We start from the raw sequence: 19,499 nt of genomic DNA on the forward strand, positions 1-19,499 counted from the left end.
ATAGCTATTTCAATGTGTGGGAAATGAACTTGCTGCCACCATGAAAACCCTGCAAGGAGGCAGCAAGTGCACTGTCTTCTTGTCAACATGCCTTTGACCCACCGCACTTAGACAGGACACAGAACCAATAACCAAAGCCCTAGAAGTAGCTCACTACCCTCAAGCTACAGGCTCTGTAATTTATTTATTTATTTTTTTAAATCAGAGATAGTCTTGCTCTGGATTGTGTCACCTCCCTGCTTCATTTCTGAAGAAATTCCAGTTAGGTGGACAATGAACCATACTTTTTACCAAATATTCAGTACGCCACCCCATCCCTCGCACAATGATATTAATGCTAAAGTAGGTCCCTTGCCTCAGGCTCGAAATGATCACACATTAGCAAACCTGTTACAACAGAAGGCATATTTAGCCCACACTTTGCTGCAGGACCTTCTGGATCTGTACATGGAAGAGAATGGAGATTAAGTCAGTCATTTCCAGTCATAGCAATGGCTGAGGTTTGGCTGTTTTACGGCCTCTTTTGTCTAGACCACATCCACTTGCTGAGCATCAGAACGAAGGGAAAGGACAGCCATCAGCATAGAACGTGTATATGCATGTGTCCGCCTGGGTCATCGCTATATCTGTATGTACACAATTTATTTCTTGTATTAACAAAGACCTGTAATGTCAGTTGTCTGCTTTCATCAGTGCAGAATGCTGCAGCTATGAAGGAGCGAGGCCTTGTCTTTATAGCAGAAAGCAGTGGATAGAGAGGTCTGGAAAAAAAAGGGTGGAGTTTGACATTTAGTTTAAGGATGTGCAGCACTGTGTTCCCCCAGCTGCAGAATTAAGTCATGGTTCCTCAGAATCCACAGGCCAGTTCGCTCCTGAACCTCATTTCTTTGCATGGCTGCGAGAGCAGGAAGCAGTAGGCTCACTTTATAAAGAGGACGTAGAACGCCAACACAACACAGGAGAGTGCTACAGCCACATGAAGCCTGGTGCCAATAACAGCAGCTGAAAGAAGAAATGAAAGGAGGCATGGTTAAGAGAAAATCTCAACAAAAAACTATCTGTAGTGCAGTACAGGATAATAATCCCCATCCAAAATACGTTGCTAGAAAACCAAGAACAGATCAGTCCTCCGGGGGGGGGGAGGGGGGGTTGTCTTAGAAAACTGTAACACATCCTGGAAGCCCTTCATTTCTTCACTGTTACAAATGTCTGTAAACAATGACAGAGGTTATATGGCTTTTCCCCTTTACAAACGTTTCTTTCGGACATAATTGGCCTTGAATTTGATCAGTGTGAGCGACAACTTTCAGCAGCACTAATCAGGGTAGAAAGTGGCTTGTATTCAGATAAACTATCAAGCACTACAGTCAACCACTAATTTGGCAGCATTTTCCAGATAACGCAGCTGAAAAAAATCGTCACCGATGGTCAGTGCTGGTACCCAGGTAACTTAAAACAGCAAACTGAATATTGGCAGTACCTGGATAGCTCCCGGCGGCCACCTTATACCTAAATAGTCAGTGACGATACCCGTATATCCGTGATGTCTGGATAACTTCCGGCGGCTGCCTTAGACCCAGATATTCAGCGCGGATTATCTGGGTATATGTTTAAATATATTAAATCTATTAGATTGTAAGCTCTTTGAGCAGGGACTGTCTTTCTTCTATGTTTGTGCAGCTCTGCGTATGCCTTGTAGCGCTATAGAAATGCTAAATAGTAGTAGTAGTAGTAAATACCATGGTCCGCATTTGAAGTCAACGTCGATTACACTGTTTTTAATATCGGGAGAAGAGAACTATGGCTGCACATGTGAACCTAACTAATGAAGTGAGCGAATTAAACTTTGTAAGAAAAAGTTGTAGCCCTGCTAATTTTATGCAGCTTCAGGAAATAGAACTTGGAGGAGGATGTGGCAGTGTAGAGGGGTAGCTCTCAAAAGCACTAGCAGTGACCATCTAGGAATAGCCCAGGGTTAACCCTTCTTACATCAACGAAAGCAGCACTTGCAAGGGGCGATAAACTACCATAACCTGTTTTCTGAACCCAAACAGAAGGAGAGTGTCATCAAAGAGCGACAACTCATTTTGTTTTCACATAAATTCCTCCTGGTTTAATTTATGTGTATCTTTTATTTGGAAGCAGCCTATGAGCGTGTGAATTTCATTAACAAATTAACTAAGGGGTCCTTTTACGAAGCTGCAATAGAAAGTGGTCTTAGTAGACCCTTATGTGGGTTCTTCCCACACGCAAAGACCATTTTTACCGCAGCTGGAAAACCATTAATAGCCATGTGCTGATTTTACCATTAATGCGTGGCCATTACAAAAATTAGTGAATAAGCACTAAGGGCTCATGCGCTACTCAGCACATGGGATGTAGCTGCACTGAGTGGAGGAGTGGCCTAGTGGTTAGGGTGGTGGACTTTGGTCCTGGGGAACTGAGAAACTGAGTTTGATTCCCGGCACAGGCAGCTCCTTGTGACTCTGGGCAAGTCACTTAACCCTCCATTGCCCCATGTAAGCTGCATTGAGCCTGCCATGAGTGGGAAAGCACAGGGTACAAATGTAACAAAAAAAAAAAAAAAAAAAAATCCCCACTCTCAACCCTAAGCCATGGAAAGGGTACATGTTTTTAGCACATGGTTTGCACACAGATTAGGAATCTAGCACAGGATGCCTGAGCGCGTACCACAGTAAGTCCCTTTAAGCTGCAGTAAGCACATGCTAGCACCAACCGCAACTTAGTAAAAGGACCCCTAACAAACAAATAACATTAATGAAAGTCCTATCACCTGGGCCATCTGCATCTGTTTGGGGGGGGGGGGGGGGGGGGAGCACCTATAGGCAAGAACTGTTGGAAACAACAAAAAAAAAACATTTCTTCAATTTACAAACTTCCTGAATATTTTTTAAAATTCACCAAGTGCCCCTGGTACTTCTTTTTTTGTGTTTTAAATTCCCTAAGACATCTTGTTGCTTAGATTCTGTATTTATATGGAAAAACAGAGCATAGACCATAGTGTCTTTTGTCTATTTCATACATAAAATCAGTGTTTGCTGGCTGAGCCATCCATCTATCTATATTGTTTTAGGATTGTGGCCTTTGAAGACTCTGGTTACCCACCCCTAGTCTAAAGTTTGCTTGTGTATGTCACTGTGTATCAGAGAACATAAGAATAGCCATACTGGGTCAGACCAATGGTCCATCTAGCCCAGTATCCTGTTTCCAACAGTGGCCAATCCAGGTCACAAGTATCTGGCAGAAGCCCAATGAGTAGCAACATTCCATGCTACCAATCCCAGGGCAAGCAGTGGAAAGACTGGAGATTGTGTGGTTTCTAGGAAAATGATCACAACCTATTTAAGATCAGGCCGGACTACTTTGTCTAGGCTTTTAAGAAATTATTTTAGTTTCAGGCCAGATATATGTTTTACAAGTATGTTTTAGTTGTCTTTTTATTCTGTTATATTCTCGATTGTTTTGAGTTTTTAAATGCACATTAACTTAAGCATGTAGTAAGTAGGGAAAGCATGCAAAACTGTTTCAGAACATTCCACATCTGCTGCTCCCATATAAAAGCACTTTTTTTGGTGGGGGAAGGGGGAAGGCTTGTTTCTCTAAATCCCACCAGGAATCTCCAGACCAATGCAGACCATTTTTAAACTCAATTTGTCTTTACCCTGATTAGACTCAATCTTGCCTCTGTACGCATCCATGAACAGGAGGAGAGAAGAGATACATTTTGAATGGAGGCTATTCACAAACCACTTAGAAGGTCAATGGTTCTATTCAGCAGTTTCTGAAACTGCCTCTCCCAAAGAGGTGCAATTGGACTTTGTGTACTTTGTCCAGAATCCCTCATCTGATATGGGCTGATTCTGAACTTAATATATATTTTCCCTTATTTTTCTCTCTGTGCCAAATTTGGTCCTATGCTGTTAAGTTTTCGAGGAGTTATTTTTTTAAGGGAAGATCAATTATACACGGGATACAAAAATCTCTTTCCCACATGACATCAGGATTGGAATAATAATAAATGCAAATAAATGCAAATAAATCCATGAATAAAGCAATTGCACACAGCTCATAAATCTGAGACAAATAGAACACAACAAAAAAAAAAAAAAAAAAAAAAAAAAAAAGAGAGAGTGATTGTAGTAACTGGCTAGAGAACAGCTGGTAGAAAAATAGTGTTAAGACTTGGATAATACAAACAATAATGTACAGATGTTATAAGACTTCTTTGATTAGAACATTGCTTTTATCTACTTTTCAGGATCGGTACTTGTGACTTGAATTGGCCGCTGTTGGAGACAGAACGTTGGGCTCAGTGGACTTTGATCTGACTCTTAGCATGACTTTCCTTATGCTGTTATGAGAGTAAAACACAATCTCTCAGTAGAGAGATCGTGAGTTGCTGATCACTATAATATATGCTTACTCTACCAATCTTTGTATCTAGATGTAGGTTCTTACTAAGAAGAGCAGCAGCTGTGATTTCAATGTTACTAGTAACGGTTCTACTCTGTGGTTTTATATTTGTTTGTGGATAAAGGAGGTATGTGTACACTTGAAGGGTGCCGAAATATATTTAGTACCAATGAGAGAAATTCCTGGTGTACGAAAAAAACAAATCGAGATAATGTTTGCTTATGTGTGCACAAAGAAAAACATTATAATGATTTGATTTATGTCACAAAATTCCCTTGTAAACAAGCACAGCGGGGGGTGATACGAAGGATGATGCAGAGCAAAAACATCCAATGGACTCAAAGTTCACATCTGAAGCTTTAGTCACAATAAAATGGACTCGACACAAAATCGTGTTTCGGACACAGAGGCCTGCTTCAGGAGTCCCTTATGTTGTGATTATGTAGCAAAACAGCACTCAGTTCACTAGCAAAGGTAAAAAAACCTGTGAAACGTATCCAAACGCAGGAGCGCTGTCAAACAGTGTCACGGCTAACAAGCGGCAAAACTCCCTTGGCCACTGAAATGCAATCACTCTTGGCATTTGCGAGACCTGAATAAATTAGCTCTAAAACTCAAAACAGCACTGTAACATTTTACAATACTTAGGGGCCCTTTTAGTAAAATGTATTAATGCAAGAATTAGTGCACACTGTCAAGCCACCACATTCACTATGTGCACTAATTCCTGTGTTAAGTGCAGAGAGGGGAATGGGGACTTCACCTTGTAGTTAATGCATGGTAAGTTACTGCAGCAAATAATGCAGATCACTTAATACCTCCTCTGGAGGTGATGCATCCTTCTCTGCCATACACATATCATGTGATAAATGTATTTTCTTTGTGCTACTGCATGAGCAGAACCTGGGCACGCCCCCAACAGTTAACACATGTTAATTTTTGCACCTAACATGCAGTAACTAAGCTTTTATCACACTTTGGTAAAAGGCCTTCTTAGTTGGTAAAAGAAACACATGCCTCCCATCCTATATAATAATTTGCACCTCCAACGTTCTACGTCTGGATGCCTGGGTTCGTAACACACTTCCCATTGGTCCGCCCTAGCGATGACGTCAGAGGGCGGATCAGTGAAAGGGAAGGGAAGCCAGCACCAGCCAGCCACAGAATGTTGGAGGTGAGTAGAGAATCGCCCCCCCCCCCTTCCCTCCAAGGTCAAGGCCCCCCCTCTCCTCCTCCCCCCTGTCCTGAGTTCCAGCCCCCCTCCCCTCCGAGTTCCACGCCCCCACCTCCCTCCCTCTCCTCCTCTCTGAGTTACAGGCCCCCCTCCCCTTCGAGTTGCAGGACGTCCCCCTCCCCTTCGAGTTGCAGCCCCCCCTCCAGACCCCCTCTCTCCCGAGTGCAAGCACGACCTGTCCTCTGCCTCGCCTTCCTAAGTGCCGGCTGTAATTTAAAAATTCTTACCTCGGGGTCCGGCGTCAGCAGTGAAGGCGAGCGGCGCTTCAGACTGCCTTCCCTTCTGTCTCAGCTCTGCCTCTGGTCCCGCCCTTCCGGAAACAGGAAATGAGGGTGGGACCAGAGGCAGAGCTGAGACAGAAGGGAAGGCAGTCTGAAGCGCCGCTCGCCTTCACTGCTCACGCCGGACCCCAAGGTAAGAATTTTTAAATTATAGCCGGCACTTACAAAGGCGAGGGCCAGGCAGAGGACAGATCGTGCTTGCACTCGGAGGGGAGAGAGAGAGGGGGAATGGAACTCAGAGCGGAGGAGAGGGAGGGAGGGGGACGGTCCTGGAACTCGAAGGGGAGGGGGCGGTCCTAGAACTCGGAGAGGGAGGGAGGAAGGTAGGGGGGCATGGAACTCAGAGGAGAGAGAGGGAGGGAAGTAGGGAGGGGTGCGTGGAACCTTGCTAGCGTCCGTTTCATTTCTGTCAGAAATGGGCCTCTTTTACTAGTTATGAATACGTTTTCAACATTTAAAACAGAAATACATGAATATGCTTTATATTGCACATGTGGATGTAAAATTTTGACTGCCAAATTATACACAGAGAAACACGATCTTCTCCTTTTCAGAGAACTAGAATGCCGTTTAACATGTAAGGGAGGGATCTGGCTTACCTTGCCTCAATATCACCTGTTCAAATTTAACTCAGAACTGAAAGATCTCCAAAAGAAAGTCTGAAGTTGGGCTTCTTACCTTTATAGAAGACACCCCAGACTCCCTTCTTTTCAGATAGCAGCCAGCTTTTCAGCCGAGGGACCTTCTTGAAATAGGCACACGTGCAGATAAAGAGCAAACCAAAGACCACGATCCCATCCAAGGAATACACTATGAGGGAAAGACAAGCACCTCAAATTATCACCTCAACACACATATTCCATGAGGCAGCAATGACAAACATCCCAAATTCACAGCGCCAAATATCTCTGTAGGCCAACAATAAGAGGGATGAGACAAGCATCTAAGGCTATCACTACCGTAAATGCACCCAATGAGGTTGTTTTATATACAATATAGTATATATTTTATGTGTTGAGAACTATTTTGTAACCTTTTCGGGGGAGATGGTATATAAATCTAGCTAATATTGGGGTAACGGAATATCTGTTATTATATTGCCAAATTTGTTAGCTTCCCTAATTTATATTAACATTTCAATGTCTGTCTCTTCAAGCATATGGTAGTATATCCTCACCATTATACCCTTCCCCAACTCGTGGAATTTCTAGCCTCAAAAATTCCACAGTGCATTTTGTTTCCTGCTGAAGTTTTATCTTGATTCCATGCCATCATTAACATAATGCCATGCTTCCACCAATTTGATTCACCGTCATTGCAGTATCATTTGTACCCTGGTATCAGAGTGTCCTACTGTCCTCCTCCTACCAGTCTCCATCCAACATGTCACTATGCTATGATGTCTTGGTTCAGTCCGATACATTCTAGCTTTCCTATCTTTATTTTATATTTTTAGACTTACAGTATTTGCATACAGACATTTCAAAATATGTATTGCAGCTGACAGGAATAACTGGAATCTTTCACCTCTGCCTGCTCTTTATTTTAAAGCACAAGGGTGCTTTTTTTTTTTTTTAAATATTTTTATTATTTTCAAATTATCTCAGAAACATTTCCAATCTCTACAAAGAATACAATACAACAACCAAAGAATACAACTTCTGCATCAAAATGTAGACTGGAGGCTCTTTACATTCCATCAACATACTCCTACAAGCTAGAAACCCCTCCCCCCCACCCACCCCAGGCAACTCACTGCATCTCTTGCATATCCCTATCAGAGATCTGCATATTGCATCAGACAGAAATCCCTCTCCAATCCATGTAAGGTGTCCAGATCTTAAGCACAAGGGTGCTTTTGCCTTCATTTTAACCTCTCTACTGGTATGCTCTAACTTCTTTGTTTTGCTAAGTCATTTGAAAACACTTCAGTCCAAACCATGACCTACTGAAGTGACTGTTGGCTCTCCTCCATGTTCTAATTTAAAAGCTAATCTCTTTCTCTCTCCTTTTTAAATGTTAATGCCAGCACCCAGGTGCTCCTGGTCAAGGAAGAGAACATCCTTTTGGAAAAGGCTCTAGTCCTCAAAATATTGCTCAGTTACTAACAAATCTGTACCACTGTCTCATCCAGATCCCAGAGCACTGTCTGCTTTTGAGGTCCTGCACGGACCAAGCCCTCACAAACAGCACTAAGCAGTTACAGAACTAGTAGAGGGAAGGGAAGCGAGGCAGGGCTGCCAACTCTATCACATACAAACGTTCTCTTATTTTCCTCTTCTCATAGCCCCTAAGACCAGTCTCCAACATTCATTCCTACTTCATTACGTTAACATATTTAACATAGTAGATGACGGCAGAAAAAGACCTGCTTGGTCCATCCAGTCTGCCCAACAAGATAAACTCATATGTGCTACTTTTTGTGTATACCCTACTTTGATTTGTACCTGCCCAGCACTATCCCCGCCTCCCAACCACCAGCCCCACCTCCCACCACTGGCTCTGCCACCCAATCTCGGCTAAGCTCCTGAGGATCCATTCCTTCTGAACAGGATTCCTTTATGTTTATCCCACGCATGTTTGAATTCCGTTACCGTTTTCATTTCCACCACCTCCCACGGGAGGGCATTCCAAGCATCCACTACTCTCTTTGTGAAAAAATACTTCCTGACATTTTTCTTGAGTCTGCCCCTTTCAATCTCATTTCACGTCCTCTCGTTCTACCGCTTTCGTATCTCCAAAAAAGGTTCGTTTGCGGATTAATACTTTTCAAATATTTGAACGTCTGTATCATATCATCCCTGTTTCTCCTTTCCTCCAGAGTATACATGTTTAGGTCAGCAAGCCTCTCCTCATACGTCTTATAACGCAAATCCCATACCATTCTCGTAGCTTTTCTTTGCACCGCTTCAATTCTTTTTACGTGTAGCAGTTTGCCAAAATGCTCTGCCACCGCAGTCGCAGAAAGAACACCTGTGCCCCTGCTCCAAAAAAGAGGTGTCAAAATGTAACAGTAGGAGGTTTAGTCTGATCCAACAAGATTTTACTATGAGCTTTTGGAGGGAAGTATAAAACCTAAGGAAAAGAGCCATGTCTTTTCTGTCCTAGAGAGGGAATCCAGGAAAGAAAAATATAGAGGAGAAATGGGTGGAGAGCCCCACCCAGGAGCCCACCACAACTTTAGCTCTCTGCTCAAGGGATTAAGGAGGAGGAGAAATAATAGGTGAATGCCAGAAATCCTTAAGCCTCAGGGGATAATTCACTCTCCCAGTGAACACAACCACATCACTGGGATAGGTGCATACAAACCCTATTACCATGATCTAACCAAATGCTAAAGTCCAACTCAATGAACCTAAGTCAGAAGGAAAAGGCTAAGAATAAGAGGAGTGGCCTAGTGGTTAGGGTGGTGGACTTTGGTCCTGGGGAACTGAGGAACTGAGTTCGATTCCCGGCACAGGCAGCTCCTTGTGACTCTGGGCAAGTCACTTAACCCTCCATTGCCTGCCGCATTGAGCCTGCCATGAGTGGGAAAGTGCGGGGTACAAATGTAACAAAAATAAACTAAAAGACTTTAATACACCATCATAAACAGTATGGCATTGTATTATACCATCTTTGTAGTCTGCTAAACTTATAAGAGATGCTGGATTTAGGAGTGAGTGAAGTTACACCAAGGAGACCAAGAAACATTTCTTTAATGAAATCTTACAAGCAATGCTGCAACTAATTTACTTTAATCCTTTCAATAATTTGCCTTTTACTTTTCATTATTCTTCGATTGTATATACTTGTTAAATACTGGAGTATCCACTAGAGAAATTTTTTTTTGCTCTTTGCTGCAGTTTTATACTTAAATCTGTTCTATTATAGTAAACTTACAAACAGCAGGGGAACCCTTAATAGCCTATGTGCCATCGGATTGATATAAATTATGTACCCATCGCAGGGGTGACCCTGGGCCTCAACCAACAGCAGGTTCCACTATACTTGTAAACCCTCCACCCTAACTCCCACTCCCCCAGCATTCATCTTCTCTTCACTACCTCTCTACCACAGCATCATTCTCCTCCTCACCCCCCTTTTTTCTTCCGGTGTCAGCAGAGGGGGCAGTTTTACCATCACCCTGCCCCCTTGATTCACTCATTCAACATTTTGAGCTTCCTCCCTTCAACACGTTTGCCTCATCCTCATGGTATGAAATCCTCAGCATTCACATCACTTCCCCCAAAGTCACCAAAACAATATGGACATTTCATGAAATTTGCATGAATTATTTTAGTCCTGCATGTTGCAAAATGCTTCAGGAATTTCTTTGGTTTATTTATATTTTTTAATTAACCTTATTATTATTAAAGTTTTCCGGACAAACTACAACCATCAGCAAATACAAAATAGTTTGATCTGGATGTAAGACCAGGGACAACAATGCCGCCAACCGGTCTGCTAACAAATGGTAATTTGGGCAACTCCTCCCCTTGATGCACTCCAACACCCTTACCAGCAAAGGCACCAGTAGCAGCACAAATCTCTCTATATAAAAAGCAACACCAACGTTCTATGAAGCCTCCAGCCGGAAGTGTGAAGGGGGCGAGATATCCGGTTTCCCTATGAGTGTCTGCCCCGCCCTCTCTGTAACACAGTCAGTGAAGGAAAACAGCAGAGCACGAAATCAAATCGCTGGCTCTGTAACAGTGAAGGACTCAGCGGGGGGAGGGGAGAGAGGCCAGAGGGCAGGGACACACACACTCCCACATGCACACAGAAGAAAACATTGCTAGCCCCCGTTTCATTTGCATCAGAAACGGGGCTTTTTTACTAGTATTTTATAAAACCCAGATGAAAAACTATTTAGATCTTTATATCATCCTTGATCTTTTTTGTAACACCAATTGTATCTTCTACCCTGGAATGGCGACGCAATAACAGGTCTCTGTAAGCCACATTGAGCCTGCAAATAGGTTGGAAAAATGTGGGATACAAATGCAATAAAAAATAATAATAATAAATAATAATTTAACCCAGGCACCTTGCCAGTAGGTAGTTACTTAATGGTAGCCCAATTTTTCTTGAGCAGTAACATCAGCTTCTAATTGATCATGCAAATTATCAGGGACCCTGGGTATAGATCCATTTCATAAGTAATCCCCAATACAGGCATCAGTGATTGCAGACTTTTGGCTATATAGCCGTTTATAAAACTGCACAAAGCATCGCTGGAGGAGTGGCGGCCTAGTGGTTAGGGTGGTGGACTTTGGTCCTGGGGAACTGAGGAACTGAGTTCGATTCCCACTTCAGGCACAGGCAAGTCACTGAACCCTCCATTGCCCCATGTAAGCCGCATTGAGCCTGCCATGAGTGGGAAAGCGCAGGGTACAAATGTAACAAAAATAAAATAGATACTATTGGAGATTCTACATGGAATGTTGCTACTATTGGAGATTCTACATGGAATGTTGCTATTCCACTAGCAACATTCCATGTAGAAGGCTGCGCAGGACGTCAGACTCACAGAAGCAGAAGCCTGCGCGGCCACATTGGTGATCTGCAAGGGCTGACCTCTACATGGAATGTTGCTAGTGGAATAGCAACATTCCATGTAGAATCTCAAATAGTAGCAACAGTGGAGGAGTGGTTAGGGTGGTGGACTTTGGTCCTGGGGAACTGAGTTCAATTCCCACTTCAGGCACAGGCAAGTCACTTAACCCTCCATTGCCCCATGTAAGCCGTATTGAGCCTGCCATGAGTGTGAAAGCGCGGGGTACAAATGTAACAAAAAAAAAATATCAGCCAGTTTATAAAAGTAAATCCCACCTTCCCCCATAATTCTAAGAATAGCTAATTCCTTCTGTCTTTGCCTAAGTTTCCTAGCAAGTAGTCTAATATGTTTATTGCCAAATTCAAAATGCATTTGTTGGGCCATTTGCAATTTATAGCTTAAATCATGTACTTGAAGGTGATGTAATTCCATTCTCAGTCTTTGAAGTCTCTGAAACACCTCACCAGAGCATCCCTGCTTATGTTGACTCTCCAACCGAGTTACATTACTTCTCTCTAGCCAATTTCTATTGCCATTTCATTGGCCCCCATTTAATAAAGACCTCCCCCCCCCCAATCACTGCCTTAAGTCCCTTCCAAACTATCCCATCTCGGACAAATCCTTGTATCTTAAAACTCTAACTATTCTAAGATATTTTTTCTAATATCCTCCACAACTTGGGGATCTCGTAATAAGCTTTCATTCAGGCATCAGACCCCCTCTACCTTTTAACGCAGGTCCAAAATTAAATGTGGCCCACACTGGAGCATGATTGTACCAGGTTTGTGATTCTGTCCCCACATCCTGCATATATTGGGACCAATAAGGGTCACTCAGAAGTAAATCAATACGGGAGAAGGGTGGGGGTGGTGGGGAATAAAAAGAATGAGAATGTTATAATACCTTTGTATCACTCCATGGTCTGACCGCACCCTGAATAATGTATGTAATTCTGGTCACTGTATCTCAAAAAAGATATAGCAGAATTAGAAAAGGTACAGAGAAGGGCAACAAAAACGATAAAGGGGATGGGATGACTTCCCTATGAGAAAAGGCTACAGCTGCTAGGGCTCTTCAGCTTGGAAAAGAGATGGCTGAGGGGAGATTTGATAGAAGTCTATAAAATACTGAGTGGAGTGGAACAGGTAGAAATGACTCACTTGATTAATCTTTCCAAAAATATTAGGATTGGGGGGGGGGGGGGGAGTGCAATGAAGCTACTAAGTAGTAAATTTAAAATCGGAGAAAATATTTCTTCACTCAACGAATAATTAAATTCTGGAATTTGTTGCCACAGAATATAGTAAAAGCTTGGCAAGATTTTAAAAAAGGTCTCGATAATTTCCTAAAAGAAAAGTCCATAAGCCATTATTAGGATGGACTTGGGAAAAGTCACTGCTTATTCCTAGGATAAGTAGTATAAAATCTGTTTTACTGTTCTGGGATCTTGCCAGATACTTGTGACCTGGATTGGCCAATGTTGGAAACAGGATACTGGGCTTGTTGGACCTTTGGTCTGTCCCAGTATGGCAACACATATGTTCTTATGTACCGCTGGATACAGACTACACCATAAATCAGAAAGCAATTGTCTGCGGGAGGACTATGCTCCATCAGCTCTTCTAGGGAACCTATAAGTATCATCTGTGACTACCTACACCCCCAATAAGAAGATGGCCCAAATCTTACTTCGATAAAACTGTGTTTAAATGCTTCTATGGAGCATATACATTAAGCACCACCAGCTTCTGATCCCCAAGGTCTCCCTTAAGCAACAGTATCCTCCCCTCCTGATCCTTTTCCATGGCAGTGCCCCAAAACGGGAAGTCTATTTAAATTAAAATGGCCACACCTGCAATCTTCTTCACTCTGGAGCAAAAGCTGCAATAAATCTGAGAGAAATGCTTATCACAAAGTAAATGCGTCTCCTGCACCATGGCGATGTCACAATTCGGTCTCCACAGTTCTTTGAACAACAAACCCCGCTTGCACGGGGAATTTAACCCCTCAACATTAAAGGATACCACTTTACAGTTAAATCTCCTATCCCCGAGCAAGCAGTCCCTCTAAACCCTCTTCCCTGAAGCAACCCCCCTCCAGTCCTTACCTCCCCCACCTACCCCCCACTTTCAGACATACCAGTCAGGTAAATTCAGGAGAACTGAACACCAAAGCGCAGTCCTCAAATTGCAGCCCTCCCAATATCACCTCATACCACAAACTCATCCCCTCTCACACATACCATCCATTACCCTGCCCTCCCTATTCACCTCTCTCAAAAATACCAATCCAAACCACACACACAACAGAAAAGAACATCCACTGCTACCCTTGCTGAGATAATATTTAACCATCTCTCTGACCTCACGTGCAACTTTCTTTAAATTAGTCACCTTACTTTCTAACTCTCCTTTCTCTCTTATCTATCTATATGTTCCATCTTTGCTTTACCCTTCACTATGAAAATGTTCTATTTTGTATTGTTATTTGAATATTTTTACTGCTGTAATTGACTATTGCTCATGTTTGATCTAGTCTTACTATACACCGCCTTGAGTGAATTCCTTCAAAAAGGCGGTAAATAAATTCTAATAAAAACAATAAACTTGAAGAGCCACTCAAAGCCTCCAGTCCGAGGAAAAGAGAAAAACACAATGTCCAACTCAGGTCATCATGTCACATCACTGGTTCTCATGGTGCGGCAGAGCACAGGCGTATGTCTGGTCAAACCCACTCTTCACAAGTCCAAAGATAAGAACTGTGTGTGTGCAAACAGCTTATCTATATAGTGATTTTATTACATTTTTAGTTTTTTCGTATATAATATTTTATATTATTATGTATTGATTTGGGAGCCCTCGGAAGATACCACTTTAAGGCAACTTCATTGTTTTTTGCCTAGTGGCATAGTCTCTCTTCATTGGGTCGTCCCTTTATTTGACTATTTATAAGTGCTGTTGCAAACACACTCTACCAAGTGCTCAAAAAATATGCGTGCTCTAAATGAAAAAAATGAATAAAATGAAAAACTTAAACTTATCTTGAATGCCACTACATATTCTTTTGCTGTTGGAGTCCGCTTAGGCTTCCCCTAAATTGCGCCCGACGCCGCGGGTTTCACTGCTTTCATCAGGGACTCGGGTTAGAATGGCCCGCTCTGAATTCCCAACAGTCTATGCACGCAGCTTCTCGTAGTACCAATGAAGAGAGACTATGCCACTAGGCAAAAAACAATGAAGTTGCCTTAAAGTGGTATCTTCCGAGGGCTCCCAAATCAATACATAATAATATAAAATATTATATACGAAAAAACTAAAAATGTAATAAAATCACTATATAGATAAGCTGTTTGCACACACACAGTTCTTATCTTTGGACTTGTGAAGAGCGTGATTATATTTACCAAAGATTTTGTAGTTTGGAGATTTAAGTGGTTTCTGGTCAAACCCACTGCCATCTGGAAATAGGCTGTGTGGAACTTGTAGCTGAAGCCAAAGTTCTTGCTTCTTCAGGGAGATTTTCAGCCTGAAAAGCTACCAAAGCCTTCCAAACTTTTGCAAATTCCTTAACATGTTTAGTAGTCCCTCCATCTGTAAAGGCCAGGGCAAATGGATAAAGTCACCTATAATAATGTTCTGCAGCATGAAGGTAGCGAGTTACCCCTGCAGTTCCCCTCTTCTCTGAAGCATCACTGGAGATAAATCTTGAAAGCGCTCAACAGATACACAATTCCAGTGATAATCCTTCAGCTCAGTGTGCTGCTGAGGGTAAGAAAGCAAATAGCATGTTAAGTATTATTAAGAAAGGAATGGAAAACCAAAAAGGAGGATGTTATAATGCCTTTGTATCGCTCCATGGTGCGACTGCACCTCGAATATTGTGTTCAATTCTGGTCGCCGCATCTCAAAAAAGATACAGTGGAATTAGAAAAGGTGCAGAGAAGGGCAACAAAAATGATAAAGGGGATGGGGCGACTTCCCTATGAGGAAAGGCTAAAGCGGCTGGGGCTCTTCAGCTTGGAGAAAAAGCGGCTATGGGGAGATAGGATAGAGGTCTATAAAATAATGAATGGAGTTGAACGTGTAGATGTGAAGCGTCTGTTTACGCTTTCCAAAAATACTAGGACTAGGGGGCATGTGATGAAGCTACAAAGTAGTAAATTTAAGACGAATCAGAGAAAATTTTCACTCAACATGTAATTAAACTCTGGAATTCGTTGCCAGAGAATGTGGTAAAGGCGGCGAGCTTAGCAGAGTTTAAAAAAGGTTTGGATGGCTTCCTAAAGGAAAAGTCCATAGACCATTATTAAATGGACTTGGGGAAAATCCACTATTTCTGGGATAAGCAGTATAAAATGTTTTGTACTTTTTGGGATCTTGCCAGGTATTTGTGACCTGGATTGGCCACTGTTGGAAACATAGTAAAAAAAATTTTTTAGATACATTAAAAGCAGGAAACCGGCCAAAGAGTCGGTTGGGCCACTGGACGAAAATGGTGTTAAAGGGGCGATCAAGGAGGACAAAGCCGTAGCGGAGAAATTAAATGAATTCTTTGCTTCGGTCTTCACCGAGGAGGATTTGGGGGGGACACCGGTGCCGGAAAGAATATTTGAAGCGGGGGAGTCGGAGAAACTAAACAAATTCTCTGTAACCTTGGAGGATGTAATGGGTCAGTTCAGCAAGCTGAAGAGTAGTAAATCACCGGGACCTGATGGTATTCATCCCAGAGTATTAATAGAACTAAAAAATGAACTTGCGGAGCTACTGTTAGAAATATGCAATCTGTCCCTAAAATCGAGTGTAGTACCGGAAGACTGGAGGGTAGCCAATGTTACTCCGATTTTTAAGAAGGGTTCCAGAGGAGATCCGGGAAATTATAGACCGGTGAGTCTGACGTCGGTGCCGGGCAAGATGGTGGAGGCTATTATTAAGAATAAAATTGCAGAGCATATACAAAAACATGGACTGATGAGACAAAGTCAGCACGGATTTAGTGAAGGGAAGTCTTGCCTCACCAATCTAATGCATTTTTTTGAGGGGGTAAGCAAACATGTGGACAATGGGGAGCCGGTTGATATTGTATATCTGGATTTTCAGAAGGCGTTTGACAAAGTGCCGCACGAAAGACTCCTGAAGAAATTGCAGAGTCATGGAATCGGAGGTAGGGTATTATTATGGATTAAGAACTGGTTGAAAGATAGGAAGCAGAGAGTAGGATTGCGTGGCCAGTATTCTCAGTGGAGGAGGGTAGTTAGTGGGGTCCCGCAGGGGTCTGTGCTGGGTCCGTTGCTTTTTAATGTATTTATAAATGACCTAGAGATGGGAATAACTAGTGAGGTAATTAAATTCGCCGATGACACAAAATTATTCAGGGTCGTCAAGTCGCAGGAGGAATGTGAACGATTACAGGAGGACCTTGCGAGACTGGGAGAATGGGCGTGCAAGTGGCAGATGAAGTTCAATGTTGACAAGTGCAAAGTGATGCATGTGGGTAAGAGGAACCCGAATTATAGCTACGTCTTGCAAGCTTCCGCGTTAGGAGTTACGGATCAAGAAAGGGATCTGGGTGTCGTCGTCGATGATACGCTGAAACCTTCTGCTCAGTGTGCTGCTGCGGCTAGGAAAGCGAATAGAATGTTGGGTGTTATTAGGAAGGGTATGGAGTCCAGGTGTGCGGATGTTATAATGCCGTTGTATCGCTCCATGGTGCGACCGCACCTGGAGTATTGTGTTCAGTACTGGTCTCCGTATCTCAAAAAAGATATAGTAGAATTGGAAAAGGTACAGCGAAGGGTGACGAAAATGATAGTGGGGATGGGACGACTTTCCTATGAAGAGAGGCTGAGAAGGCTAGGGCTTTTCAGCTTGGAGAAGAGACGGCTGAGGGGAGATATGATAGAAGTGTATAAAATAATGAGTGGAATGGATCGGGTGGATGTGAAGCGACTGTTCACGCTATCCAAAAATACTAGGACTAGAGGGCATGAGTTGAAGCTACAGTGTGGTAAATTTAAAACGAATCGGAGAAAATTTTTCTTCACCCAACGTGTAATTAAACTCTGGAATTCGTTGCCGGAGAACGTGGTACGGGCGGTTAGCTTGACGGAGTTTAAAAAGGGGTTAGATAGATTCCTAAAGGACAAGTCCATAGACCGCTATTAAATGGACTTGGAAAAATTCCGCATTTTTAGGTATAACTTGTCTGGAATGTTTTTACGTTTGGGGAGCGTGCCAGGTGCCCTTGACCTGGATTGGCCACTGTCGGTGACAGGATGCTGGGCTAGATGGACCTTTGGTCTTTCCCAGTATGGCAATACTTATGTACTTGCAAATTGATACGTTTCTTCTTTCATAGAAAAGCTATTAAGGCATAGTACAATGTCTCCAATGCTCTATGTGCTCACTCAAAGAGAATTGGGGGGGGGGGGGGGTCTGTCTCTCCTCCCCACAGCAAATCCAGGCAACTTTCCTACAGTACTCGTTTAGCTCCTTAAAAACATCTTTCTCCGGAATTCCACAGATTCTTAAATTGCATCTACAGGTACAATTCTCAAGATCTTCGAGTTACTCCCACAGTTCAAGTTCTGTTTCTGCCATTGTGCCCCATATCATCCACCAGTCCTTCCATCACCCCCATGTGAGATTCCACTTCATCTTGCCTTTTACTAAGTTCAGTGAGGTCTTGCTTATCTCACCCACAGCACTCTGAATATCAACTCAGACACAGAGAACTTCCTCCCACACACCCTCTAGTACAGCCCACAGTTCAGGGCTCACACCTCTAATACATGCACCATTTGGTGCCTCACTGGGATTGGGCCCCACTACTGTAACCATCTTGGCCTCACAGGTTTCAGGGCTTCCCTGTTAGATTTGCCACCCGTAAATTTATAGCTCTCCAATGTCTTCCAAGTAGTCATTGCACCTTCAAGGAGGGATATAGACACTTCCAACTCAAGATCTGCATCAGTGGAGGGAATTATAGCACCAAAACAGCACAGCCCCATTGCAGCTTCACCTGGTGACATCACTTCCTCCAGGAATTACTTTGTTTTGAAGCAACATGGATTACTATGCTCAGACCCTCCCTGCTAAAAGAAAGATAGACATGCAACTCACATCTGGGGAGACAAGAAGGGTGCATAAATAAAATACACACAAAGCCATCTTAAAGAAACCCTTACCCCACATGATATAGCATCAAAAGGGGGCACATGAGAAGATATAATGCTATGGCCTATGGAGAAGTAGCCTAATGGTTAAAAACAGCCAGCTGGGAAGCCAGGGTTCAAATTCACTACTAGTCCTTGTGATTAACCCTCCCATTGCCTCAAGTACAAACTTAGATTCTAAGTCCTCCAGGGACAGGGAAACACCTATTATACCTGAATGTAATCCTAAGACATGAGCTAAATCACAAATTCCATCCCTTTAGTTCACTGAGCAATAACTGAAGACAGGCGGGGGCTGTGGGAAGACATTCAGGATTGCCTTTTCTGTCCCTTGGCTACGTTTACAAGGCCAACGAACGGTTGTGTTTAGTTTAGACGGGAGGAGCTGTAGCGGCCTACACCGATACCAGAAATCTCGCCGAGGTAACAAACGTCCACCTCTCACCGTTCGTCATGTCCGCTGTGCACTATAACCGGTCCCCACCACTCTATCCAGGACCTCCACACCGTCCCCAATTCCGCGGCGCCTAATCTTTCTATCCGCCAAGTTCCGGGTCCAGCGCGACAAGGGGAGGAGTCACCTAGATAGAATCAATCGAGTGCCGATTACATTGACCGAGAAAAACAGAACAGGCAGGAGACGGCCAACAAAAAAATTTTGCCACGCCTCCCGGCGGCCATCTTTAATTTGGGCAGCTATCTTGTAAAAGAATAAATGTAAGGGAATTAGGTCCACAAATATCGAATACAAATGTATTGCAAGTCTGTATACAGCGTTTTTTTTTTCTCTGAAACTCTTGAACTCCTTCAGAACCTCGAAGGCCATGCTTGCCGATATGA

General features: G+C 43.0%; 1 protein-coding gene across 1 annotated transcript; it reads right to left on the reverse strand.

Annotated features, from left to right (window-relative positions):
* Window positions 1-824: 824 nt before the first annotated feature.
* On the reverse strand, window positions 825-19,256 carry TMEM167B (transmembrane protein 167B). The gene is made up of 3 exons (XM_030220431.1): window positions 19,105-19,256; window positions 6,628-6,759; window positions 825-1,002 (listed from the first exon to the last, which is right to left on the reverse strand). The coding sequence occupies exons 1-3, from the start codon at window positions 19,112-19,114 to the stop codon at window positions 920-922; spliced, it is 225 nt and encodes a 74-aa protein (XP_030076291.1). The 5' UTR covers window positions 19,115-19,256; the 3' UTR covers window positions 825-919.
* Window positions 19,257-19,499: the final 243 nt, after the last annotated feature.

This window comes from Microcaecilia unicolor, chromosome 12 (genome assembly GCF_901765095.1).
Source record: "Microcaecilia unicolor chromosome 12, aMicUni1.1, whole genome shotgun sequence".
Lineage (NCBI taxonomy): Eukaryota > Metazoa > Chordata > Amphibia > Gymnophiona > Siphonopidae > Microcaecilia > Microcaecilia unicolor.